We start from the raw sequence: 26,723 nt of genomic DNA, 5'->3' as shown, positions 1-26,723 counted from the left end.
AGTAACTTAATCAAAGAATCTATGTATACTCAGTGGATCAACCTCAAGAACTTGTAATAAAGATTCAGTAGAAATATAGAAAAATGAATAAATAAGAAAATAATTAATTAATTTAAGTGGAACAATTGAAAACTTAAACCCAAAGACTAGCCGACTGAAAAAATAAATAAATAATAAAAAATAATCGATCTCATTTCTGTTTGTTCGGCGAATCTAAAATATATCAAGTACATAATTTATTCAAACAAAATAATAGCCAACTCAAACAACGAGATAATACATTATACTCTCTTTGGAAAACCGAAAACAATGTATCAGCTCTTTCGAAAAAATAGAAAACAATATTGAATCAGCAAAAGGAATGATCAAATTCTTATATTGCGATTTGCTTTCTTCTTATAAAGAAAAGAAAAAAATGGCTTTCTTTGAGAAAATAAAGCTAGCTTAATTCGTTACGGTGTTTGACTTTTAATATAAATGCTATCACTCTATAATTAATGGTTTCAACAAAAAATTAAATTGCTTATCTTAGAAAAATAATAATAATAATTCAAGACGAAAAACCTCTATAAAAGGTACAATACATTCAAGTATAAGAATATTGTTTTGGGCCCTAAGCAGAGATACAAATAGCACTTCAAAACTTCTAACATGGGAAATCAAAAAAAAAAGAAAAAAGAAAAAAACAAACAAACAAACAAAAAAAAACTGCTACTAACAAGGGAATATTTAGCTCAGTATTCTAATATTAAGCTAAGCACTATCAGATTCATTCCCCGATTCTATATTCATGGGTTGTGGGTTCTTATACCCGCTAATTTCATCCTTGTAGCGCTTTTTATCTTGGCGAGCCTTCGCTTCATATGGCTCCTTCTCCTCCACTGCATTTTCAAAAAGGTGGACAAAAATATCATCTTCTGATGATGGTGACAATCACACAATACAAAAATAACATAAAAAATTATAAGGCTTTTAGAGAGAGACCAAGGAGGGAGAATCCCCTCCAGGGCCCCACATTTCTCTAATATAAGCTGTCATTGGACTCAGTTTTTCTCGCACTCACATAAGAGGAACAGGATAGGATTCGGTGGAACTGTGGAGGAAGCATAAAATCAATTTACTCAAGATCATGCATACATACCTGACATCTTTTTCCACTTATCTCCAAGGACTCTACCCACCTCAGTAAACGGTATTCCCGGGTTGCTTTTCTTGACATTCTGTAGCAAACAAACTAAGGTTAGCAACCAATCTGTTCCCCGTATAGAGATCAAAGTTCTCAGCCAGATGTTGACTTTCTCATTTTAGTTGGAACTTGAAACTGCATTTTTTGCATGGTTGTTTAAAGTTAGAATGTGCCTTGTCGGGATTATTGGCACCACTACCACTTGGTAGGTCCAAGTCAAAATGCCGACATCAGTGACTAAAGTCAATCTCAACAACTACACATTTTAAGTGATAACCAAACATCGAACCCAAAACCTTGAAATAACATTAAACCATGTGAATTCTGCCAACCAAAAAAAAAAAAAAAAAAAACATGCAGTTCCATGAATGTAGAATGCAATGTAACCACCTCTCTTTCCATTTGAGAGAAGAACATGAAACCCGACAATGCTCTTTTTGGTGCATTTGGATCCTTCTTCTTTTTCTGTTTTTTCTTCTTCGAAGCATCTTCATCTCCATCTCTAGATTTCTTCTTGGAAGAAGATGCCTTGGAAAATGAAGGTTCTTTTTTGGAATCCTTTTTTGCAGGCTTCTGAAAATAACCATCCAATTGATTTGAGAACCAAAAGATTCTATACGATTACATTCTTCAGAAATTAGGCAAATAATATGAAATAAAATGACATGCCTCTTTCTCGCCTCCACTTTCACTAGCATCAGATTCCTCTTCACCAGAATCATCGGTAGGGGAACCTCCATCATCCTTGTCAACAACAAAGTCAGAATCCTGCAAGTGTTCACCAAGTTAAAACACACAGGCAGACTAGCATATCAACAGATAACAGTGGTGGACACACAGGGACACAAGCTTACAAGCATACATATTTGCATCAAACAACTAGAACTCTGTGTGCATGTGTGCACAGAGAGAGAGAGAGAGAGAAGGATTAGAGATGAGAGTATTTTCTATTTAGCACAACTCATGAGGGCCTCACAGTTGGGCTGCACAAATTTTCCATAGAAATAATCATGGCATCCATGATTTATGAATATAGACACAAAACACGTTTAACACAAGCCCATCCCATAAACTTCATAATATTAAATAACCAAAATTTTGAGTTTCTGACTGAATGTGGGAACAACATAGATAGGAACATAATCATGGTAATATTAACTACAAATATATTGTTTTGGTTAAAAGTAGTTCCTAGGCATGAACCAAGTGAACCCAATTAACCAGGAACATAATCATGGTAATATTAACTACAAATATATTGTTTTGATTAAAAGTAGTTCCTAGGCATGAACCAAGTGAACCCAATTAACCATACTCCTTGAACACAATATAATGTCATGTCGACCCATAAGCAAAGCAAAACAAAGAAAAATCACCTCTTCATCACTCTCATCGCCGCCGGCCTCATTTTTAACGCGCACAAGATGTGGGTCGACAGCATCATCATCCTCATCTTGAAGAACAGATGCCACACCATCTGTAGTCTGAGGACCTCCCAAATTCATGATTTTCAAACCCTTTTCACTGACAACAATAGCCACAGCATGAATTTTGGATGAAACAATTTTGAACATTCATCCATAGAATGAGACAAGAAGCGCTTACTAACCTAATGAAGTCGAAAAGATTATGGTATTCATTCCTCTGAATGTTTCGAAAAAGATGTTCCTGTTCTGTTTTAAGTCTGATAAGAAGATCAAAGTAATGCATATTTGAGCCACCAGCTGCATGCCTCTCAAATTCCACATAATCGATCTTTAGAAAAGAAAATGAAAAGGTGTCAGCCACCAAGTAGTTCATTGCATACAAGTCAAAGCAGAAAAAGTAAATGACTTTATATACATGGACGGTTTAGAAATTGTACCTCATCATGAAGAATAAGGGTGGGAGGTTTTGGTAGAAAAAAGAAGCTCTTTTCAAGAGGATAGAGGACTCCATCTTCAGCTTTCAGTGATGACTTCACAGCATAACCATCTTGACAACTACGAAACTTTCCTGGTTTAGTAACTTTGGCACCAGATAAACCACGCAGTATTGTGGTGAACACATCATGAATGAGTCCCTGTTTTGTTTAAGGATAGTAGTATATGTAAATATCACAAGTTAAGGCCCTCAAATTCCAACAGTAGCTTACACGCAGAGATAGAAAGAATATTGTTCTGTACACACCCATAGCATCACCAGATCAAAACCATAAGTTTGTAAGTAAAAAAAAAAAAAAGGGTGAAAACCTTATAAGATGGTTCCAACTTGTCCTTGTATTTGGTGTTCAGAAGATCTTCGCTTATTGACAGGTCGCTTTGAACCACATAGTCAGTTTCAAACTAGATAAGATAGAAGAAGAATGTCAAAAAGACAATAAGATACCTAGACCTAACCATCAAAGAAATAAAACAGATAGTACCTGCAAAACAATATGTGGATACAAAGTTTGACCTTTACGGATCGGTGGATCAAGAGTAACGACAACAAACGTATGTGGCTGGTTAGACTGCAAAAGCAAAAGCCCATGTTATTTGTCAAAAACATGTTAACTGGTCAAAGATCAAGGCAACCACAAGACTGATAATATGATAGAACTAATAAAAATCATATACCAATAAACCTTTTTAGCTACTGCCCACTGGAAAAAGAAGTAAATTAAGATGTGCACTAAATTGTTATTATTCTTATTTAAAACAGTGCCAATAAAATCAATAAGACCTTGGGAAGTAAAAAAAGGCGGACTACACTGCTGTACTGAATTTTGAAATCATTAGCCTGCCCTTGCAAGCGCAAGAATGAAAGATGAAGCTCGACACTGTATCGCCCCCTACAAAAGCAAGTATTTCCATAAGCTCATGTGTAAATAAACCAAATCAAGAGCCATCATACAACAAAATGAATAATAAAAAAAATATGATATGTGTTTGGCATCCCTGTGCATGACCAAGTTGTATCTCTATCTCTACATTCACTATATCTACCTTGGCGTGAGGATTGCAATACCCTCAAATGTAACAACAGCGTCTTCGCCACCAGGACCAACATCCGCCATCGACATAATTTTGTTACGAAATACCTACCAAAGGTTAAGTAAGTAGTGACCGATCAATCAATCACAAGAACAATATCTGCAAAACCCATGCACAAGAGAAACAAACTCACCTGAGCAGGAGGATGGTTCTCATCACCAACAAATTGAGTATTAGAGTTAGGTATGTGAAAACTCATCTCCATCAAGGAATCTTTCTGTGATCATATAAGACAAACAAGCTTAGAAAGAAGAGTCATACAGACAATGTAAAATGAGCTCATAAATTATTACATAAAGGATCCTCCGGGTATCTATGAACAAGCACCATCGTAACAAAGCTGCTTAAATCCTCATTAGAAATCCAATATAAGAAACAAACCTCATTAGCTCCGGTTGTATCATCCACATGAAACTCCAAGATGACATCATTTTTTCCCTGAAGTTGTGTTTGTGAGACATCGGCCAAAGATACCTCAAATGCTTGCTTGTTGCCAACCAAAAATGTCAGCATATTGCCTGCCAGTATCAATGAAAGATTTCAAGTGAAAAAAATTGAAATGAGATTCTACCATTTTCAAAAGGACAAAGCTATTGCTGAGGAAAAATAAAAAAAATAAAAAAAATAAAAAAAAAGAGATGTCAATAATCAACAGTGAGCACAACTTGTAAAAAGATAGATAATTTCAATAAATCGATTGCTATCGGAAACTTTAATGGAAAATAGAACATTAGAACATCACTCACCATTTAAATCAACTTCTCCCCAGTTACGTCCACTTACAGAAAGTTGCTTCTCCTCTGGGGTAAGTCCACAAGTATTTTGGAAATAATTCGTCAAACTACTAGCATCCTACAAGGACCCAAAGAAAAAGGGTTAGCATGCTCTTGTTATCTTCATCAATATTGTCAATTAAGAGCATATATCCATGCTATATACTTCAAGGTTCAAACAGACATCAACAGCCAGCAAATGCATCGAACAGGAAACACAATTAAAGATAAACTTGCCAATAACAACTTATAGCAAAGCAAGACATCTCATAGAATTCCCAACAAATGCCATAAGTTAAATCATTCTGCTCAACTGCGAAGTAATAACCAAAATAACCTGGTCACGGAATCCAGTGAACTTGTAGTACAATCCATCTTTGGTCCTAACTCCAAGTTGATTTGTTCTCGGGACCTTCATCCATGTCACCCCAACAATGTCAGCTTTATCAACTTCAATTGCTTTACCGCCTCCCTGTTTTTTCCACAAAATTCCTCCTGAAAATATTTTAAGTTGCCCTGGATTCTGCAATGCATAAATGAGTAAATTACTAACAATTAAGGTAAACTATCATTTGGAACAATCAGGCCAAAGAGTCCACCCATGAAATTCAAAAGTTATCCACTGGAAAACACTGCAGAACCAAATGATGGCAGGAGGCCACAGTCAAAGGACTTCCAGGTTTTCATATTTTTATTTATACCATATTTTAGCAATCAAAAGCATCAAGTTTAAGAGGTTCAGCAGTTTAACAAAATGCAGTGGCTTAGGTTTTTTAAAAACAGATCAATCACAAGATTATATATCCCATCTCCATCTCCACAAATCAGCAATCAAAAAGACAATTTAAACAAAATGAAATTAAAAAAAAATATATATATATATATATATATATATTAATTGCGTTGCCACGAAGTAGGGTTTTAATATGAGAAACATAGAGATCAAAAGGCAATTTGGTTCCAGTCATCCAAATTTCATTTTATGGTACAATAAAGACGATCTGCAAAATACACCATTAAAGTGGGGAAAGTAAAACAGTATCCTTTCAGCCTATAGGACGGTAGAAATGTACTTCATACAAATGAATTGAAGACCAATGCACCCTAAAAGAAAGAGGCACAGTTGCAATGACTCCTTTGCCTTAAATATATTAGAAAAATGAACAGAAAAAAAAAATCATATATGCCAACAGTTAGGCACGAAAATCGATGATTTTATCAGTTGGTTTAGGGTTTCAATAGGACCAATCAAGAAGAAACCATAGAGATTAAAAGCCATCCCTACTCTTACAAAGTCCGCCTCAAGGAAATAAACCAAAGTCATAGATAGTTCCAGAAGTACCAATTAGGGATTCCAAAAGAAGTAGGGTTTCAAAATCGCCTATCAAAAGCAAGCCCCGACCAAAAAAAAAAAAAACTCCTAAAATCTTAATTCTCTCACCAAATTCGACAGCGACCAAATGCACCAAGGCCATTAAAAGTTCCAGACCGTAAAGTATACAGATTCCAGAATAAAAAAAAAAAAATTCAAAACACTAGCTAGTAACCAAAAGAAATCGAAGAACAAAACTTCGAACTAATCAAACTCGGAGAAAAAACGAAAGAAGGAGAAAATTTGTGAGAGAGAGAGAGAGAGAGTGAGACTCACAGTGCCTCCACGCCCTCCGAGCGAGATATTGTTGAAAAGGTGGCCATCAGTCATGGCTCCGTATCGAAACCAAAGGCGAAAATTTAACAGAAAACAGAGAGAGAGAGAAGCAGGAGTGAGAGAGCGTTGGAGTTTGAGTTGGATCGAGGAGGCTTTACATAGTTCGATGGCGGTGCGCGTTACGCACCATAGCCAATGCGCGCGAATTGGCTAAACTATATTAGTTGAGAGCTTAATCAATAATGGGCCTTGAGGCCTATCCTGTAAGTCAGGTTCAATAAATAATGGGCCTTATGGGGGTTATTTTATGGGAATTGAGCCCATTGCTCCTCGTTTGCGGAGGGTTTAATGAAATATACCCATATTCTTTCAATTTTTTTTTATTTAACCATCTATGTCTATTTTATCCCTAATAAAAATTAAAAATAACTTGAATGTCTTTTTTTTTTTTTTTTTTTTTTTTTTTTTTTTTTTTTTTGGGAGAACCCACGCCTCAGTCCCAAGTCCCTTCCTTTTTTCTACAGATAATCCCTTCCATTAAAAACAAAAAAATCACTGCTTTCTTCTCTCAGCTTTCTTCTTTCTCCGTAAAAAAGCATCTCTCATCTTAAGTATCTGTGTATTTTTTTCAGTTTGATTATTTGCAAAAACAAAAAAAAATAGCTTGATACGTGGATATTATTGTATATATTGTAGATATTGCTGTGGATATTGCTCTGTTGCCTACGATAAAGCAGTGGCAGTTCGATCTCTAAGCCTTGCCAACTGACCTTATCAGCAGGTAATTAATTAATTAATTATTGGAGGAGGAGTTAAGGAGCTGAGTAATGGGATTGGGGACTGAGTATTGCGACGCCATAGCAGAGATCATAGAGAAAGAGAGAGTGAGAGGGAAAAGGATCGTGTGGGGAAGGGAAAAGGAAAGGAATGGAGTAAAAAAAATAAAAAAATTAAAAACAGATAACAGAGAGAGAGAGAGGGAAATTGGATGCGAAATGTGATAGACGGGATATTGGCAAGAGAGAGAAATCGTACGTGGTTTATAGAGTAAGGGTAGAGTTGGAATAATGAAAAGAAGGTGGGTAGATAAAAAAAAATTTAAAAGAGAAGGACTTTAAAATAAGGGTATTGGACTAAATTCTCCAGATTTTATGTGATTGAGGCTTGCTCAATAACGCGCCTAGTTTGGATTTTGAGCATGCTTGACTTTAGCCCAGCACCTGATAAGGTTTGATCCAATCGAAAATGAGATATTATTTCAATAATATTTTCAATTAAAGTTTTAATTACATTTTATTTTATCTATTTGAGCTATTCCTTTGTATTTTTCACTGTATATTCCAAAATAAATTAAAATATTTTTAATGGTATGAAATGAGGTTTATGATAAAACAAAATTAATAAAGCTTAAAAAACTACCGACTCATCATCACATCATAGCAATAAAAAGATACAACACATACCAAATATTAGTAGCTATTTAATATGCATGTTGTATGTAGTTGCCTCCATCACCAAGTTTAATCTCAAATAATGCAAGGGTTGGGAAATGAATATAACCTGACTTATAGAAATTCATTGATGTTTATATTTTTATTGATATCAGAAATAGAGAGAATAAAACTAGTAATTATTGGGGGGGAAAAAAAAATAGTAGCTTTATCATTGATGAATGAATTTGAGTCATTTAGTTATAAATTTTTTGTGTATAATCCATACTAAGGACAATTCAATCTCCTATGATTTTGTCACCCACTCTCATTTGGCACTAGTAGAGCTATTGATGAAAACCATTAGCCTCTCATGATTTTAAGTTTTTAATATGCATCAGAATGTACAGTAAGTTAGTAACTACTGGTATTCGATTACTATTTAAATACTGACTGCTAAATTACATTTTTCAGTATTTTTATTATTAATTTTTGAAGTGGGTGCAGATTGAGATTTGAGAGAGACCATTAAGAAGTCGGTTTGTTTCTTTAGCAACTACTTACAATACAATAAGAAATAAAACGTTTAAAAACCTTATAGCAAATCATTAACCCAACTGTATCAAGTAATTAAATAGCTAGTTTATTATGGTGTATGTCGGCATAATATGCATGCAAAAGAATATTATATGATATGTGATACCATTGTAAAAATCGTCATTGCTCCGTATTGGCAACAAACTTCATTCCTGCCCGCAAGATATTTTTATTTTTATTTTTTTTAAAGTGAGAAAAGCACACAGAATCTCAATTATATAAATGCTTGAAAACAATAAACGATGAATCCTAAGAAGTTGAACAACCCCACAGATTACAAACAATCAAGTTCCCTGTCGCCTAACTGCCTGTTTGACAGACATTCCATATCAAGTCTTCTATTACAGAAAAAACAAGTGAGAAAGGTCATTCTGGAGTATTCTTATATATGTTCACTGTTCAGGGTATATGCCAAAAAAAAAATTGTTTGTTTTGCATGGACAACTCATCCACTTTAGTGACCACTATTTTAAACAAATTCACTTTTCTACTTTAAACTAAAATTATCTTATTATTTGTTTCTTTAATCGTCGACGCTTGCTGCTGGAAGGATGGTCAGCATGATGGCGTATATATTTGGAGAACTTTTGTTTAATGACCCATGAAACTATATAGAAGTTATTATCATTGTGTATATATATATATATATATATATGGAATCATATGTACCAGAATACATATATATAGAGAGAGAGGTATAAAACTGGTATGTCATTGAATCGTGCCAATTATAGCATAAAACTGGCAGTGGCTTTTAACCTATAACAAAATAAGCCAAGTAGACCAACCAACCAATATGTAAAAGTTGATCCAAGACCATGAAACTAACCATATACATAGAGAATGGACATTCTAGTTTGTCTTATGCTGCCCTGTTTTCATCGTCTCTATTGTCTTTTGTTACATTACAGCTGTTAAAAACAAATATAAAATGCAATATATCAGACAAAATAAGCAAGCATGCAAATTTTTTCACTTATATATGTATACATTGACTCGATCAAAAACCACTCCACCAGTCAAGAAAACAGAGAAAGGAAGAATTTAAAGGTAACAGAGGAAAAAAGAGATAAATTGATCGTCAAGGAAACAATTGATAATACATCAAGATATGGAATTCATGGTAAAGAATGAAGAGAATTCCATGGGGAGGCGCCGCCTTTGCATGGCAGACGATGAGGTACTGGCAGTGGGGTGTGTGAAGAGACGGCGAAGAGATTCAGCTTTAGTTGCATTAAGCTGTGATGATAATAACCAGCAGGGTCAACAGCCACAGCAAGAAGCTGGTCATCAAACTTCTTCTGCCACAACCGTGAAGAGAAGCTCGAAATTTCGCGGTGTCAGCAGGTCTTTTAGGATTTAACAGATCTTCTTTATGGATGTATAGATTATTGACACAAGTTTCTCACCTTACTAATATACGTAGAATCTGATTAAAATGATCACAGACATAGATGGACCGGTCGGTATGAAGCCCATTTGTGGGATAAGCTTTCTTGGAATGTAACACAGAAGAAGAAAGGGAAACAAGGTATGTGATTTCTTTCTTACTTTTCGCTCCTTTAGAATATTAATCATTTTTCTTCTACCCTATTATGGATATTGACTTTTGAATTTTCTATGCCTTTATGTTCTCTTTCTCTTATGCACTTTGGATTTGGTTATTTCGAACGGACTGAGCAGTTTACCTTGGTGGGTTATTTTCGCTCTTTCCTAAAGCTTTTTTTCTGTTATGAGTATGATATGAGATAATTAGAGGTGACATATATTCTTCTTAATTTATCAGGAGCTTATGATGAAGAAGAATCTGCAGCAAGAGCTTATGATTTAGCTGCCCTCAAGTACTGGGGAACATCCACTTTCACAAATTTCCCGGTAATTCATTTTTTACCAGTTTCATAGCATGACTTGAAGGTCTAATATTATTATTATTATTATTTTTATGTGCATCTATAACGCTAAATAATATATCTCATCATGATCTGACAGTACTTTTGATACTTCTTTTTGCAGATAACAGATTACGAGAAAGAGATTGAGATAATGCAAACTGTCACAAAAGAGGAGTATTTGGCTTCTTTAAGAAGGTACATATGATGTGAATATATAGATAAATATAGTATTTCACTAATCTTGGGGTGGAAATTAACAGGATATTTGTTTGTTCCTTGCAGAAAGAGCAGTGGGTTCTCAAGAGGGGTATCCAAGTATAGGGGAGTTGCAAGGTAGTATCGCTTGTAATTCTGAATTATACATAAATATGTTAAAAAATCATACTCTGAGAAAAAGTTTAAAAGATTATTTATGGTGGATACTATATATATATTCAGGCACCATCATAATGGTAGATGGGAAGCAAGAATAGGGAGAGTTTTTGGAAACAAGTACCTCTACCTTGGCACTTACAGTAAGTTAAAACTTTATATATATTTCCAAAGTAGCTTGATAGTTTCAAGGGCCTTTTTTTTTTTTTTCTTCTTCTTTTTTTTCTTTTTTTTTTTTTTAATCATTGTTTGCTGCAAATAAAATTCAGAAACTGGTTCCATTTCTGAATAAAATCAAGAAAATTGACTAGGGATTAATGCATGAAATGAAGGTACCCAGGAGGAAGCGGCTCGGGCTTATGACATAGCAGCAATCGAGTACAGAGGAATTAATGCTGTCACCAATTTCGATTTAAGTACTTACGTAAGATGGTTAAAGCCAGGATCTGCCAACCAAATTGCAACTTCTCATGAATCAGAGATACTTACAGAGCCCCCCACAATATCATCATCTACACATGCCAACTACACCTCAACAACAGATGAATCCTCCTTCTTCAACACCATCCATCCTTTTACATCCTCTGATCATTACTTGAACTCTCCTCAGAATCAACAGGTTTTCGAAACTAAACTCCCTCTCAACACCTCCAACAAGTCGTCTTCTTCTCCCACGGCACTTGGCATCCTGCTTCGATCTTCAATATTCAGAGAATTGGTTCAGAAGAACTCAAATATCTCAGAGGAGGAAGATACCGATGGAGGAGATGATCAACAACTGAAGAGCCAACCACAGGTTGGTAGTGACGATGATAAGTATGGTGGCATGTTCTGCGATGGAATTAGTGATATCCCATTTGTTTGCAGTTCCAATGAAGAGAGCGTAGAGCTGCAGGAAAGAGAGCTCCACTTCATCATGTGAGTGACAAGTACTACTACATGGGATTTTGTTCAAAAAGCAGACATGAATTTGCTTACAAAATTAAGTATGCAGATGTCTTGGAGCACTTTTAGTTTCCTTGAGTTCTGTCTTTCTTTGGTTTTAGAGATAAGCTAGCTTGTTAATGCACGAATAGTTCCCTCACTTGTAAATAGAAGGAGTTGGTTGTCTCATAAGATTAATGAATTAACGCACTAAGTTGAATCATGCAAGCCGGCAAGGATTTTTCATCTTAGGTTAATGAAATAAATTCAATTTTTTGTCCAGTACAGGGAGAGAAACTCCCAAATGGATTTCTACTTCATGACTTCAATGAAAACTAGCCTAAAACTTTCAGCTGTTTCTGTCTGATTTTATTTTCTCCTTTTCTTTCATCCAACATGAATTTCAAACTGCAGTACCTAAAGAGTTAGACCTAAGAAAATATAAAAATATAAAAATAAAAAAAACTCGAGAAAAAGGTGATGAGCCATGGATGAAAAGTACGTTAAGGTGGCTTAAGAAAACGGAAAGTAACTTCAAGTCGTTTCAAGAAAAACATGAAACGGAAAATCATTGGAGAATAATATGAGAAGATCGTTAAAATGGCTTTTCTTGAATTATGTACCATTCCTTCAAGGGGTTATATGGCCTTCTCTTTTGTCTTATTGTTATTATTACTATCATTTTTTTTTATAACCTAAGAATAATGCACCCTTCATCTTTCTCCGTAAGTCTGAGGTCCAAAAATATTCCTCAGCCGCTTCGTATTTAACCAATTACCCATCAAGATTATTGCCATGGATGCATATCATTTAATTTGTTTAGCAGAAGATCTTCTAAAGATAATTCTGGCCAAAATATCCAGTTGCAGACCCCTTCCAACTTTCACCATTCTAACATTTCAAACTCTTTAAACACTATTATAACTTACTTTATGCAACAATTCTAAGACCACTGAGCTGAGTAAGGTTTTGGCATTTCAATTCACATAAATAACCCATCACAAAACAATCTCAACTCGAAAGTATGAAGGATGACATGTTAGACTTGTCCCAGCTTCAAATTTTTGGAACTCAAACCAACATTCTAATGCATGGACTAGTTTGCCATCTCAAGGAGTATAACTTTGATATTACTTAATATAGAACTCACCGAGACCCAAAAGGGATAAGTAACCAAACAAATCTAAGATATAGCATTCTACAGACTAAAATGCAAGGGGCACATATTCAATTATGTATGAAGCATATACATGCATCATACAACTGAGCCCTCAGTACAAATACAGGCATGGTACAGTATGTGACACAATATGCATGCTTTGATAGAAAACCTTGACATTGTTCAACTCAAAAAGGGACACATCAGATCTTTGCAAACACATGTGTTTTCGTTCTATTCAAAGATAGAAAAGAAGCATGAAAAGCACAGCTCAAATGCAAGCAACAGTGGATAGTGCAAAAGGCAGTGTATGTGTGTGTAGCATGTTGTTGTGGAAGGTTGCTGATGACACTAATCATTCACTTATGGTAAAATCATAAAGTTTCCCCAAATTAATTAAACACTAATTGTAAAGTAAGCTGAAATCAAACTCTCATTATCAAAGTAGACAAAACAATTCTCATGATAAGGACTGTAACTCCAAAAATCAATCTGATATGTATTTGAGGGAGGAATTGGCTGAAGATAAAATGCATAACATACCAACAAAGTTCGACCAAATTGAATGATGCTCACATTTGCTCTGTAAGTAATGAAATCACAGCATGCAATTCCCAAATACAAAGAAGGAACGGAAAAATAATTTACCAAAAGGACAAAGAGCTCAAACCGCAGGATAGTTTTCCGTGAATACTGAATACCAGTTCTTTGACCAGTCTCTTACAAAAATAAACATCTTATATTGTGTTTAAATGATACAAACTTGTGGTCCTCTAAATAGCTCAAAATTGCTTTCTCTTATTTCTAAACAGTTTGTCTCTTTTAGCATAAACATAAAAGAGAACAAAGAAACCTATAGCAGATATTGAAACTGAACGCCATGGAAAAGGTGGATCCTTGAAACAAACAAGTGATGCTTCCAATGCCTGGGATGCATGATAGACAAGAGAGTGTATAGCATATAAATCATGATCCGAGGTTCTCAAGTAATACAAAGCCATCTCGAAATCCAAACGAGACAATGCTGAGATTGCCTTATCCAACTTGTACTTGAACAAGTTCCACCTTTGTACAAACTCAGCTTGTTGATTATGTTTTAGGAGTTTTCTCTCCCCACCATGAGCAGATATTGATCCAAGAACGTCAATAGCACTTGATATGCTATAATTCAACGATGTTAAAAGAACATTTCTCCGAGCTGCATCTTTCTGCACGAAAGACAGAGACGAAATCTCAGAGAATGGACCAAATGGAGTCTGTCCAACACTCCATGTGTAATCCACCAATGTAGTATTGTGCCTATGGCTCCACAACAAATGGGTTGGCGACACTCCCCACATGCTCTGTAGAATTGAACCAACAAGTGGTCTTTCAAGCTCCCGTGTATGCATAAACACATGACGACCATTACAACTATAATCACTCACTGTCTGTGTGCTCTTTGTCCTCACAGCAATAACCATATCTTTAAAAGCAACAGATTGATGATACCGATCAAGCAACAAGAGAGAATTATAGTCCAAATCAAACACATAAACAGGAAGAACCCTCCCAAAATCCTCTTCAGGGAAGCCAGCAACCCTCCTAAACTCCTCAGCCGAGTCAGACAATATCTGATGCAAACGCTTTGAGTCCAAATACTCGCTCACAATCAATGTATAGTTATCAAATAAGAACCTTGATGTGTAGGAATTAGTAGATTTAGATATAGCAAACGAACAAATCGCACACTCAGCGTAATTCACTTTGTAAGTCTTAAAGCTCAAAGATTGATCGCTGAACAACAATCCACCCTCACCGACCTCATCTCTAAACGTCCTCTCAACCGCTTTCCAATCCAAACCACTAGAGTCTTTGCCACCCTCCGACCCATGAACATGTATAAATTGAACTATCAATGAATTCTCAAAAGGAACTGGAATTCTCAAAGAAGGAACAAGAAGAACCTGATAAGCGCTCCAGACCAAAGACGCCAAATCCGCAAGCAATGCCTTCTGCGACTTGGGCCCACCATGCAGTGCTGCCAGAGGATGAAACTCCCCTCTCGGAAGAAGCCCATCACCGGACAACGCCGGCCCGTAATCAACGGGTCCGGCACCTAAATCGATCCAGATATACCTCTCTTTGCCGGTCCAAATGCTTCCCGAACACCTGGTAAAAGCAGGGGAAGACTCCCCAGTACCATAGCTATAAGCATAAGACTTGGACTGACGGCCCAAATCAAGAAAATACAAGTAAACCCCATGAACAGGTTTTTCCTTCTCGAAGTCCTCTCTGATGATCTCGTCGATGGAAGAGAAAGGAACCGAGAGAAGAGAGGAACGCAAGCTAGATGTGGCTTTAGCGATCTCGGATTGGAGCGCATGGGAAAGACGAGAAGCCAAGGAAGGAGAATGAGAGACGTCGAGGTGGAGAGAGTGCTTGAGAGCGAGATGATGAGAGAGGAACTCGAAAGGGGTTATTACGTGGAAATGGTTGGAGGGTTGGGAAGCAGAGAGGTAGTGATCGAGAAGAGAAGAGGAATCGGAGGGAAAAGAATTGCCAACGAAGCGGACATGGAGGGAAAGAGAGACGGAGAGAGAGAGAAGGGAAGAGATAAGGGAGTGGGCGTTGTGGGAGAGAGGAGTGGAGTGAGAGAGGGACTTCTTTAGGGTAGAGGAGAGAGAGAGGAAGGAGTCGTTGGTGGCTTGTGGATCGACTCGAGATTGGTGAGAGAGGAAGGAATCAAGGCCGTAGATTGGGGCTGAGCTACTACTACAGCTGGTGATGGTGATCAGCAGGTAGAGGAAAAAGGTGGCGGAGAGAATTGTTGTTGTGCTGGTCGCCATTCTTTTTTCTATTTTTATTTTTTTGTGATGAGAGATTTGGGGAAAATGGTAGGGAAGGTTAAATGGAGTGGACTCGCTGCTTCTTGTCGATTGACTTCTGGGATGATGAAAGAGTTGTTGGGAAGTGCCTCACTCCTGTGCTCTTGCCCGGATCTCTGCTCTGGGGATGTAAAATTAAATCTAGGTTTTATGGTGCCTTTTTGGTTTTGTAAATTTATTCATTTTCCATAAATTCACAATTTTGAGACAAAAGTTATTGATTGGTTTAGTGATGCATTGATTTTCACGAAGATAAAAGAACGTCGAAACATGAAAGCCCATAATCATTACCTAAAAATTCCATTCCATTTAAGCATCAATACTCTTTATCTATTTCCTACTCATGTAGTATATATGCATACAAACAAAATCCATACATCTCCCATACCTCGTGCATAATGCAAACGAGAAACCACCCCTAAAAGTATGCTATGAACAAAATGGGGATATAATCCCCAGTGAAAATAGAAAGAAAGCTTTACTGATAGATCTAATACTATACAAGAAAATCAATTTAGACATCAGTATCACTTAGGACAGACTCCAAAACTTTGAAGCATTATCATCTTCATTTTTAACAATTGGGCAAGAAGCATCACTGAAGTCCCTAAAACGTATAACTCCCTCCTCTCCACCATAGCTAGCTGTAACAATTCGATAACCATCTACTGCCATGGCCGAACACCCAGAATAGCCACTTTGTTCTTCAGGAGAATCACATGTCAAGGAATTAGCATGTGTCCCAGTGTTTGCCTCCCAAACATTTACAAGGTAATCTTCAGTCCCTGCAGTAACTATTTTATATGGATCCATGTGCAAAAAAGTCACTGGACCTGTGTGTCCATCCAACTCAGCTATTGGTTCAGGTTTCACTATATCCTGGTTCCTTCTAATATCCCAAAGCATTGCTCTGCAGCATAAATAACATCTTTTGTTCAATACATGTTCAAATATGGAAATCAGCGTATTGAACTTATTAGGCTCAAACCATCTAAAAAACTACCTGAGATTTATTTTATCAAATATGGTACAAAAGGTTAACGGAATGAGTTGAATAACACAGAGACAAAAACTATATATGGGTATAGATATTTTAAACTCTAACCTGTCATTACTGCCTGTGCAGATTAAGGACTTTGAAGGCATAGCCTCAAATGAATACAACTTTGATTGACAAATTGCCGCAGTGATAGCTTTTTGCATTGTCCTCAGATCAATAGCAACAACAGAGGAACCAGCAGCAACATATAACAACGAATCATGACACTTCATGTTCACAGGTGCACCATGAGTAGAAGTCATTCCAACACAGCACGACGAACGAACAGCAGATGATGTAGTTGTATCCCAAACCCTTACCTTATTAAAAGCTTCAAAAATGTCAGAAAGCCAAGTGCAAAAACCATAAAAGTAAACCATAACATAGAACCCAAGGCTAACTTTCTGTTCCTTGTACTTGGGCAAGTTTGACTTTACTAATAAAATCTTAATAAATAGGCTTGCAGAAAGGATGACTTGAGATACCTTAGAATCATTTGAGATGGTCACCAAAAGAGAGGTTTTGTGGCTGGAGGCATCCAGTGAAATGAAAAGAAGAAAAACAAAATAATCGATCAGAGCCATTAAAGAAAATAATCATCCCAAAGCAAATTAGATACAATATAAGGCATTTCCCAAACTATGATGCTATTTATCATATATAAGAAAATCCAAAATATTTATAATAGTCACAAAATACATCTGAAATAAACAAACAACCAATTGAGGCATGACAGTCTTTTCCATCCGAGTACTTATTATGTGTTATCTAAATTGTAATATCTAGCCGGGTGAAATAATGGAACTCATTATACCAATCATGAATTCCACTGTATTATCAATTTTGGGATATTGAATTGTTATTCAATCCCATTAAAGGCAGGGTGAATCTGAACAATTCAAACCTCCAATCAAGCTAAAAAAAATGATAATAATAAATAAAATAAAATCCCTAAAGTTACTCAATATCTTAACCAGATAAAATTTGGGTCACTCAATCATAACAAAATCTTGTTTTCCTTTTTATATACCTAAACCAAACCATATTGTGCCTCTATCCAATAGATGGTATGATGTAATTTTAAAATCTACCTAAAGAAGAATACAATTCAGAGTTTAGTTATAATGAAATGTAAAGCGTGTTATCTCTAAAGTTTTCTTTCTAATTGAGTTAACTGGTTAATATAACATGAATCAACAATATTCAAAGCAAAAACAGTAAGTTTTTCCATTTTTCAATCATCAACTGAAAATAGCATCAAGAGTTAAAAGAAATACAAGAACCACAAGATTGAGAAAAAAAAATATAAAGCATATATTCATAATATGAAGCTTATCTAGTATTAAGATAGGAAAATAGTGTCCTTCAGGAAGTCAACTCATACCCAGCAACAGAAATTAATTTTATGGGTTTTTCATGACCATATAATGTAGCCTTCAAAGATTGCTGACCGCGTTTACCACTGGAGCTAAGGGACCAAAGGCGAACTGTACCATCTTCCCCTCCACTTGCCAAAACTTCTCCAATACCATGGCCTAATAATTTATCCGATAGCATTGTAACTGGACCATTGTGACCTCTAAAACATCGTTGGCTTGCACCCTATATGAGGCATGAAATTAGGAGAGTTGTGGGTTTAGAATAGGCGTACAGACAAACGTTGAAAATCAACAAATGTTCAATTTAAAACAAAATTAGCTATAGCATAAAATGTTGGCCAAGAAACTAATAATAACTAATGAATTATGCCCTTCCAAAATTTGTTAAGACCAATGATAAGTGAATAAATTGTTTGAATATCAAAACCAAAAAAAATTAAGAATGGGCATGATATACGCCAATGGATATGGGCTTATTCTTTGCTCAAGGGATAGTCAACGTAGCTAATTCACGCAATACCTTCCACCACAGGCGAATTGAGTGATCACTGCTCGAGGTTACCAAAAGATTCTCATTTCTTTGGGATTCACTTCGAAATAAAGAAGTTTCATTCAATGAAAACAACCTGCAGTTCAAACCATTGTAGTTCAAAAGTTAAAATGCTATTGAAATGGCATCTTTTTAATAAATGAAATTTGCATTTGCTACAAGTAACAGAATATAAAAGGACTTGCTGCCTAAGTGTATGCTTTGACATCCATCTTAAAAACATAACAAGAACAAAAAGGACATAGATTATCATCCACCATGTGCTTCATTAAAAACTATTGCTTGAATATGGACTAACTGACCTTACATTTGCAAAAGATCCAAAATACTTAAAATAAGTGTCTAGATGCAATCTGTCATCCCAGTTCCTCAGCTTTTTACAAGGCTTTACTTAATATGAAATTTCAGCTAGTTATGTGAACAGAGTTGTCTCTTCATGATAAATTAAAGGAAATATATAAAGGATAGAATAAAAATCCTCTTACTGACATACGGAAAAAGAAAAATAAAATAAAATAAAATTTGAAAAAATTTATGCTTTTCGCAATAACTAGTGACTGAAAATTACAGGATAATACATAATGTATGGCACAACAAGTAGTCAAGAAACTTCAAACCAATTAATGATGGCACGCAAAATAAATATTATCAATGCACGAATGACATAAACGGAACTAGAAGAAAGAAACCAAGTAAAATGCCCACCTCATGCAAGTAATTCTAGCTTTGTGATCATTTAGATTGTAAACCGAATCTCCTCCACTTTTCATGCTACAAATCTTCATCTTCCGTATCAAGGAACCCTTAGGCATAGTAATATAGCAAGAATAATATCAGGGTTGATGTATAAAGTTCAAAAATAATCAATTATTTTTTCTACATTAATAAATTATAAGAAGTACAAGGTTAAGAAAACACCAAAAAACCAGGGGAACAAAAAAGTAAGAAACTATGATACCTGAGAAAATACAATCTCATTTTTGTCAAACAGAATATGATCAAAAGGTTTTGCATCTAGAAAGTAGTCAATAACGATTGGATCGAGGAACTTAAACTGCCGCAATGCCGTACGCCTAGCTAAATAAGCGTCCCTGATTCCTGATGTCGGCGATGAACTGGAAGGCGTTTCATGCCGCCAATGCTCCCTACAAGGAGGCGGGGGAAAAAAAAATTTGAAATTTCAACGCTCAATCCATTACTCATCTAAACCCAAAAGGCAATGCTAAAACACTGCCTGTAATTCTAATAGGCAAACGAATATTAAACTTTTCATTGCAACTCCATAAAAAAAAAAATAATAATAAAAATAAAAAAAAAAATAAAAAAAAAATCATAAACAATTATCAGATAAATGATGGTAAAAGGTCTCAGTTTCAAGAAATGAGCGAGCCAAGAAGGAAATGGAGGAGAACCTGAACCAACGAAGCCAGACGGAGTCGGAATAAGCGACCTTTCTAAAATACTTGCAGGTCATGGCCATGTTGGAGAGGTCCTGGAGGCTGAGATAGCTGGAACAATGAGCCAGCGAATCCACGTCAAGATCCCATAGGTTTGTCAAATATGTTGAGCTCTGGTTCGGATTATTCGACGTCGATGTTAATGTTGATGAAACTGAGTCTGCCATCACCTGAATTTAGAACTTCATGGAAAATTGATGTGGAAGCCTTGAAATTTGGGCAAGTCGAGGAAAAGTGGCAGTTATTGGCAATTGGGCAACAAAGAGACAGATAGAGCTTTGGCAAGAAATTCGCCGCTTCTGATTCTGAATTTTAGCAACCAAAAGCAACAAAAGGCTGGATGTTCCCGTTGCCGACTCTGTTACACAGACTCTTCTTTCCCGGTAACGTGACATGTCACGTGTTTGATTTTTTTTTTTAATTTTTTATAAATAGAAAAAGTCTAATTTCTAATGTATAATTATTTTTTTTTCTGAAATAAAAAAAATTACTTTAAATATCAAAAAATGTATATGTGATAAAATTGAAATATTACTTTAAATTTCATTTTTATATAGGAATTAAGTTTCACATCCAATCTTAAAATAATTTTATAGTTAACCTTTTTAAATCTATAATATAATCAAGTTGAGCCTATAACTCGTATATTTATTTACTTGTTTGTTTTTAATGGAAACATATAACTTGCATCGTCCAATCAAATTTTAGAGATCAAATTTTTAATTTACTTTACTTTATTTACTCTCGGATCATCCAGAACGATTGAAAGCTTACAATTGTGTCTCGCCCATTTTCCAAACTTAATTTTAGAGTTAATGAATAGTTGACCGCATAAGTTACAAACGTAGATAAAATTCAACAGTTTCAATCCTCCACTCCAATATATATATATATATATATTAAAAAAAAATATTCAAACTATGCACTAAAATAACTAAAAAAGAAATGCCAAAAATTCAGTTGCAACTGCCACTATTATTACAATATGGAATCACAGTATATAAATTCGAATCGTTATCACACCCAAAATATTTTATGAATCTTAATTCAAGTAATTTTCCCCTCTACATAACAAATATATAGCATAAAATAAAAGTACTTATTCGCAACACACAACATTGCAAACAGTGCAACCGCACCCATCTCTACAGTTCATTAGAGGATGGGATGGGGGAGGAGATATACAGAAGATTGTGCAAAAGAACAAATGATTATTTCTAACAAACGGCCGATTGGATTGGAGCCCCAATTAAAATATGAAGACCACACTATCATGAACTCTAGATTTCTGGTTCTGTGCAACACACTCAGATATCCACATCAAGTTCCTGATCTCCTGCTCCCTCAACCTCATGTATGCAAAGAAAACCCCATAGTGGAACTGCAGCTCAGAGCACAAAAGATGTTGATGAGTAAACAATAATCAGGGATAAGTATCAAATGAAATACAAATTTCTAATACCATGCAGCTGAGCCATAGAGAGACTGCTAAGAATATATATATATATATATATATATGTATACCTGCTGTTCAAATGCTAAGCAGAGCCTTTTCACCTCCTCTTCATAGAATGCCTTGTCAAGCATCTGACTCTCCCCATAAGATAATTTAGAGAAAATAGACTGATAAGGAGGATATTTTTCCATGACAGCACGAACCTAAAATATCCACCAGTTGAATCCTCAGTGAACCAATACTTATAACAAAACAAGAGACAATATTTAAGCGAGAAACAACTATTGGACTTTGTCGGAATGGACTGAGCCAAAAGTTTAAGTAAAACTTCCAAGTTTTTTTATTCATTGTTTTCCTCCTAACCTGATGAGTTTGAAGTTGAACCATGCAGAATTTAAAGCAGAAATTTGCAATACGTGCCTTGAGAAGGTAAACTTCTTGGAAGAGGTCAATGGGTAAGTAACAGTATTACATTTAGTTAAGATGAAAAATGGATTCCGAACAAGCATCTAGAATGCCATCGACATCAAGCATTTAAATGAACCCAGAAGTTTCCTAACAATAAACTATAGTTGCTTGTTGCCTTGTATTGCAACAGATCAACCATCAAAAATGAAGAAACCAGTGGGTTTGAAAGTCCATAAAATCTTATAGCTCCAACCAAAGGGAGCTAGTACTAACTTCATTAAAGAGCACAAGACCTTCTAAAAGCAAAAACCTCTAAGCAATAGATCACATTTCAGATCAGTATGAAAACTATTTCTTTAATCTCACATTTCAGACCCATACAAACCTGGTCAACGTCCTCACTGACAGCAAGCTCCTCATGACCATAGGGATAACTGTTTAAAAATAAGCAAAATATCATCAGATATAAGATTCCAGAATGGGACATATACAGCATATATACCAAGTTACATAAGAGTCGAAAGAAGCCAAGAGCTTACAGTAAACCAAAACTCGAATACAACTTTCTACGATCATCGCGAGTAAGCTCAGTGCCAATGCTGCAAAAAGAAAATATCATCAGTGATATAAAAAGAAATCTTGAAATTTAACAATTTCTGGGACTCTAACTACTAAAATGGTGAAGATTAAAAAGGAAAATTTATCAAAAAAACTCAGCATTGAGAGTACCTATTTATGGTGATATTAACAGCCCTTCTATCAGCCTCAAAGGCAAGTAGGTCAGACATGATTTCAGCTGTGGCGCCACCAAGTTTCTATCAGAAAAGAAATCATAATTAATGAAAAATTAAGGTGAATATTAAACTATTACCAGATGGAAAGAAATATGTCCAACTAACAATCAACACTCACTTGACAAAACCTGTAAAAATCTTCAAGGTATGCCTTGTAAAGAGTGTTCCTCATTATCTCAATATTCATGTCATCCAAATCCTGGAAAAAGAAAAATAGGTATAGCAGGCATCAAAATAAAGGTAAAGTTGAACTCTTTACAACCATCAAAATTTAAAATAAAGATAAAGTTCCTTATTATCCTCATTATCTTATTATCTCAGTCCATAATGATGAACCTCAACTATTTCTAATCACATGGATCAACTAATTATCCAAAAGGCCTAGAGAAAATTGTCCATCACTAAATTGTCAAGGGTAAAACAGCCACGAAGCAACCAAATGCTATGCGTCACTAGCTTACAGAAAACAAACATGTAGAAGCAGCCAAGTATTCTGTACCTCCGATGTAATACACTCAGAGAAATACGGAGCAAGTGGTGTGTCAACAAGAACCAATCTATAAAGTTCCCGCATGTTTTGTGCAACTGCCAGGGTAGCAATGCTGATGATAAAAGAAGAAAACTACTATAAGAAAGAATCTTATTAAATTCATAAAGATATATATGACATATATATTATATACATATCTTTTATTGGTGAAAAATGGGAGATGGAAAAAGAATAGCATGATCATACCTGTCAAACATGCCCAGTGGATGGCATTTTTCCAGTAGCTCCTGAACATCTCTCTCATGCAGGGTTCCAGTGACAATGAGGACAACATTGTCAATCATGTGACCATATCTGTAAGAAGAATCAAAAACATTATGGTAGAACAAGTTAAAGCACATCTCCTTTGTCAGAGATTGTCAAGTCCACAAGACTTGTAAGTTCACCTAGGACTACACGATCTCAACAGCCCCCTCAACTCAAAGCATTTTCATGAACAAGAGTTGGAAATTCCAAGTTTCAAGCATAAGGTGAACTTAAATTGGGTTGAGCTGGAGCAAGCACTCTTTAGAAGATATGCATGATAACATGGTATCTTTTATAATCATGGGGAAAAGATAAAAGCATTGAAATGACATCAGGCTGGTTAAATAATTAATTTTGCGAACTAATTAGGCTAGTCAAGCCATAGATGTAATAGCATTCATAAATGCAAATTTTCACGGGAATAAACATATCCTTAGCCCAACAAACTTATACTTTCTAAACTCCTAGTTATTCTTGATCTAAGAAAAAAATCGAAATTTGACAATTCACCAGGACCCATATAAAAGAAACAAATGGAGTCGATATTTCTACAAAGGTGAAGAAAGTCCAACAAATCCAAAAATAATGAGAGAAAACTGCTTACGTAATATATTCTAAGAAGGTTGAGAGGGGTTCTGTGGCTTGGCATAGCATGTGCTTATACTCATCAACCAATTTAAGAGTACACTTCTCCACAATTGTAGTTGTATGTAACGGTGATGGTTCTGCAAGCAATTAATCAAAACCAGGAAGCACAGTAAGTAAAACTTCAAAAACATGCTCTGGCCAAACAAGCTTGATTTGTTGCTTCTAATTAAGTATACATCCAGCTGATCCATCAAGTACTGGTTAGATCTAACAGCATTTTTTAAACAAAAAAAATGCTAAATACTTGCATATGCAATTCACTAAACATGCTTTTAGCAACCAAATCACCAGCAATTCTATTCCCTTCGAGAATTCAATAGTGAATCAGCTCACTAAGTATTCAACTAAATTTTGATTCACGAAATGAGACATAATTGCTACTCCAAAAAAAAATAATAATAAAAAAAAAATTAACTATATCAAAATTGATCACATTTGAGTTGAGCATAAGCAAAATTAAATATCTACAAATTATAAAAATCAATAATTCGCTTCGCAAGATAAAGAATAATGGGAAGAAAAAACGAACCGTTTTGGAGGTAGGGACCGTACTCGGTGGCGGAAAGGTGCATCTTGATGTCTTCGAGGGTCTCGCACTGGCACAAATTGTTGTAATCGGCGGCCGTGAGGAGTCCCGCACGGTGTCCCCGAACTATAGCCTCCAGGTAACCTCCATGAATGTTGAATGTCAACGCCTCGAACCCGTACATTTTTCTCCCAAAAAAAAAAAAAAAAAATTCAACCAAATTACTGCGATCTGTTAAAGTCGGATCTGAGAAATATTAACCAGAATTGAGAGGCAGAGCAGGATCGAAGAACCAGAAGACGAAACGAAGAAGACAAGAAAATCGAAACCCTAACGATGCAGACTGAGCTGAATTGCAGGGTTAAAAGAAAAGGACCACCAATGATAGATTTGGTACCCGGTACAAATCGGAAATTTCAGATGCAGAGGGAATCGATCGGTTTCTAGTTACGGGATTGAAATTCCGTTGTTACCCTCTATTTTTTTTCGTCTTTATCCATCCATTGCTGAATTGATAATAGGCCCATAGCTTATACATTTGTTGTATGGGTTAAACTTGAGCGGAATCTAATGGGCTAAAAGCCGGTCCGGACATTTGGCAACCTTGGCCTGCAATTCAAGCCCAAAGTATATCAGATGACTGATGGGCCTCAAATAATAAAATGGTTGCTTTCCGGCTCAAAATCACGAATTGAAAGTCCAACTAATTTTCAAGGGAAATCGAAACAAAGTTTTAATAATAGAGGTTGTCCTGTTAAGTGAGGTGTGTATTAGTTGGTGCCCCTTGAGCATTAAATTAAATTGTTCTCTACATATCATCTAATAAAAACTAAATATATTTTTTATCTTTAAAATATATATATATATATATATATATATTTTTACAATGTAAACATTTAACTTTAATTTATTTATTATGTAATATAATTTTTATATATGCATTATTTAATTGTTTTAAATATAATTTGATTTTACAAAGGAGATTTAAATATCCTTCAACGTGCCAACCTTAATCATATTTTCATGTAAAATTTTATTTTACTAAATTTTTCTAAGGTTTGAATATTTTATTGATTAAACATTTTCCATCAATATATAATTACATTTAAAATAATTTATTGAAATTTATGAATAAATTATACTCTACTTGGATTGGTTAAATATTTATCTTTATGCTATAAAAAAATAATGCAATTGTTAATATAAAAAATATGTATAGGGCTAGTTAATTGAATATATTTATATTGTTTAATTGATATATATTGAACAATTTGATATTGTTTAGCTAGAGTCTACCGAACATTTAATGGAAAAAGAAATAATTATTTAAAATTTGTGTCAAAGGTAGTGGGAGGGTTAAAAAAATTAAAAAAAAAAAAGAGCATGACCCTAATGATAAATTTTTGTGGTTAAAATTATTTATATTGATGGTTTTTGAACTCGTGTTCTCCGTTTAAAAAACAGTGGAATGAACTATGCCATTGGTTTTCATTAAAAAAGAGAAAGAATGCCATTGGTTAGTCCCCAAAGGGAATTTTTTTTTTTTTTCAAATATAAATTAATTTTCGGGTTTGTTTACTTAATTTGGATATAAATATAAACCGGTCTACGAGATTGAGATGAGTTTGGCAATATCTTAAAAAAAATTTTATATAAAGCACTTTCAAATTAATATTGTAAAGCAAGTTTGGTTTTAATCCAATTAATATGTTTATGTTGTCGATTGTTGTTTTCTAGAATAGTTGTGGTGGTTGGGGAAAAGGGGGGAAAAGAGAGGATGTCTAGAAAATTCAAAAAGAGAGACTCCT

The 26,723-nt window shown here is 35.1% G+C and overlaps 5 protein-coding genes across 5 annotated transcripts; 1 reads left to right on the top strand and 4 right to left on the bottom strand.

Moving 5' to 3' along the window:
- Positions 1 to 567: 567 nt before the first annotated feature.
- LOC107415606 (FACT complex subunit SSRP1) lies at positions 568 to 6,812 on the bottom strand. The gene is made up of 16 exons (XM_016023964.4): positions 6,622 to 6,812; positions 5,311 to 5,496; positions 4,947 to 5,052; positions 4,582 to 4,718; positions 4,334 to 4,417; positions 4,153 to 4,247; positions 3,890 to 3,998; positions 3,591 to 3,677; positions 3,418 to 3,510; positions 3,051 to 3,248; positions 2,796 to 2,941; positions 2,563 to 2,710; positions 1,856 to 1,954; positions 1,577 to 1,759; positions 1,142 to 1,220; positions 568 to 881 (listed from the first exon to the last, which is right to left on the bottom strand). Exons 1-16 carry the CDS (start codon positions 6,673 to 6,675, stop codon positions 754 to 756), a joined length of 1,932 nt encoding a protein of 643 aa, XP_015879450.1. The 5' UTR covers positions 6,676 to 6,812; the 3' UTR covers positions 568 to 753.
- Positions 6,813 to 6,964: 152 nt separating this feature from the next.
- On the top strand, positions 6,965 to 12,955 carry LOC107415583 (AP2-like ethylene-responsive transcription factor At2g41710). Its single transcript, XM_060816515.1, has 5 exons — positions 6,965 to 10,523; positions 10,662 to 10,735; positions 10,823 to 10,873; positions 10,979 to 11,055; positions 11,245 to 12,955. Exons 2-5 carry the CDS (start codon positions 10,692 to 10,694, stop codon positions 11,832 to 11,834), a joined length of 762 nt encoding a protein of 253 aa, XP_060672498.1. The 5' UTR covers positions 6,965 to 10,523; positions 10,662 to 10,691; the 3' UTR covers positions 11,835 to 12,955.
- A 700-nt stretch (positions 12,956 to 13,655) lies between these two features.
- Positions 13,656 to 15,980, bottom strand: LOC107406176 (uncharacterized). Its single transcript, XM_025069368.3, has one exon. The coding sequence runs from the start codon at positions 15,821 to 15,823 to the stop codon at positions 13,778 to 13,780; it is 2,046 nt and encodes a 681-aa protein (XP_024925136.3). The 5' UTR covers positions 15,824 to 15,980; the 3' UTR covers positions 13,656 to 13,777.
- Positions 15,981 to 16,323: 343 nt separating this feature from the next.
- Positions 16,324 to 20,688, bottom strand: LOC107415558 (uncharacterized). The gene is made up of 8 exons (XM_016023898.4): positions 20,243 to 20,688; positions 19,789 to 19,975; positions 19,536 to 19,633; positions 18,801 to 18,906; positions 18,286 to 18,503; positions 17,387 to 17,429; positions 16,968 to 17,221; positions 16,324 to 16,772 (listed from the first exon to the last, which is right to left on the bottom strand). Exons 1-8 carry the CDS (start codon positions 20,452 to 20,454, stop codon positions 16,394 to 16,396), a joined length of 1,497 nt encoding a protein of 498 aa, XP_015879384.2. The 5' UTR covers positions 20,455 to 20,688; the 3' UTR covers positions 16,324 to 16,393.
- A 554-nt stretch (positions 20,689 to 21,242) lies between these two features.
- LOC107415543 (V-type proton ATPase subunit d2) lies at positions 21,243 to 25,390 on the bottom strand. The gene is made up of 10 exons (XM_016023879.4): positions 24,919 to 25,390; positions 24,346 to 24,466; positions 23,682 to 23,789; positions 23,445 to 23,547; positions 23,064 to 23,144; positions 22,881 to 22,966; positions 22,691 to 22,750; positions 22,537 to 22,585; positions 21,812 to 21,946; positions 21,243 to 21,668 (listed from the first exon to the last, which is right to left on the bottom strand). The coding sequence occupies exons 1-10, from the start codon at positions 25,097 to 25,099 to the stop codon at positions 21,537 to 21,539; spliced, it is 1,056 nt and encodes a 351-aa protein (XP_015879365.1). The 5' UTR covers positions 25,100 to 25,390; the 3' UTR covers positions 21,243 to 21,536.
- Positions 25,391 to 26,723: the final 1,333 nt, after the last annotated feature.

The sequence above is a fragment of the Ziziphus jujuba genome, chromosome 4 (genome assembly GCF_031755915.1).
Source record: "Ziziphus jujuba cultivar Dongzao chromosome 4, ASM3175591v1".
In the NCBI taxonomy this organism is placed as follows: Eukaryota; Viridiplantae; Streptophyta; class Magnoliopsida; order Rosales; family Rhamnaceae; genus Ziziphus; species Ziziphus jujuba.
The sequence above is the reverse complement of the archived record's forward strand: the minus strand, read 5'-3'. Positions and strand labels throughout refer to the sequence as shown.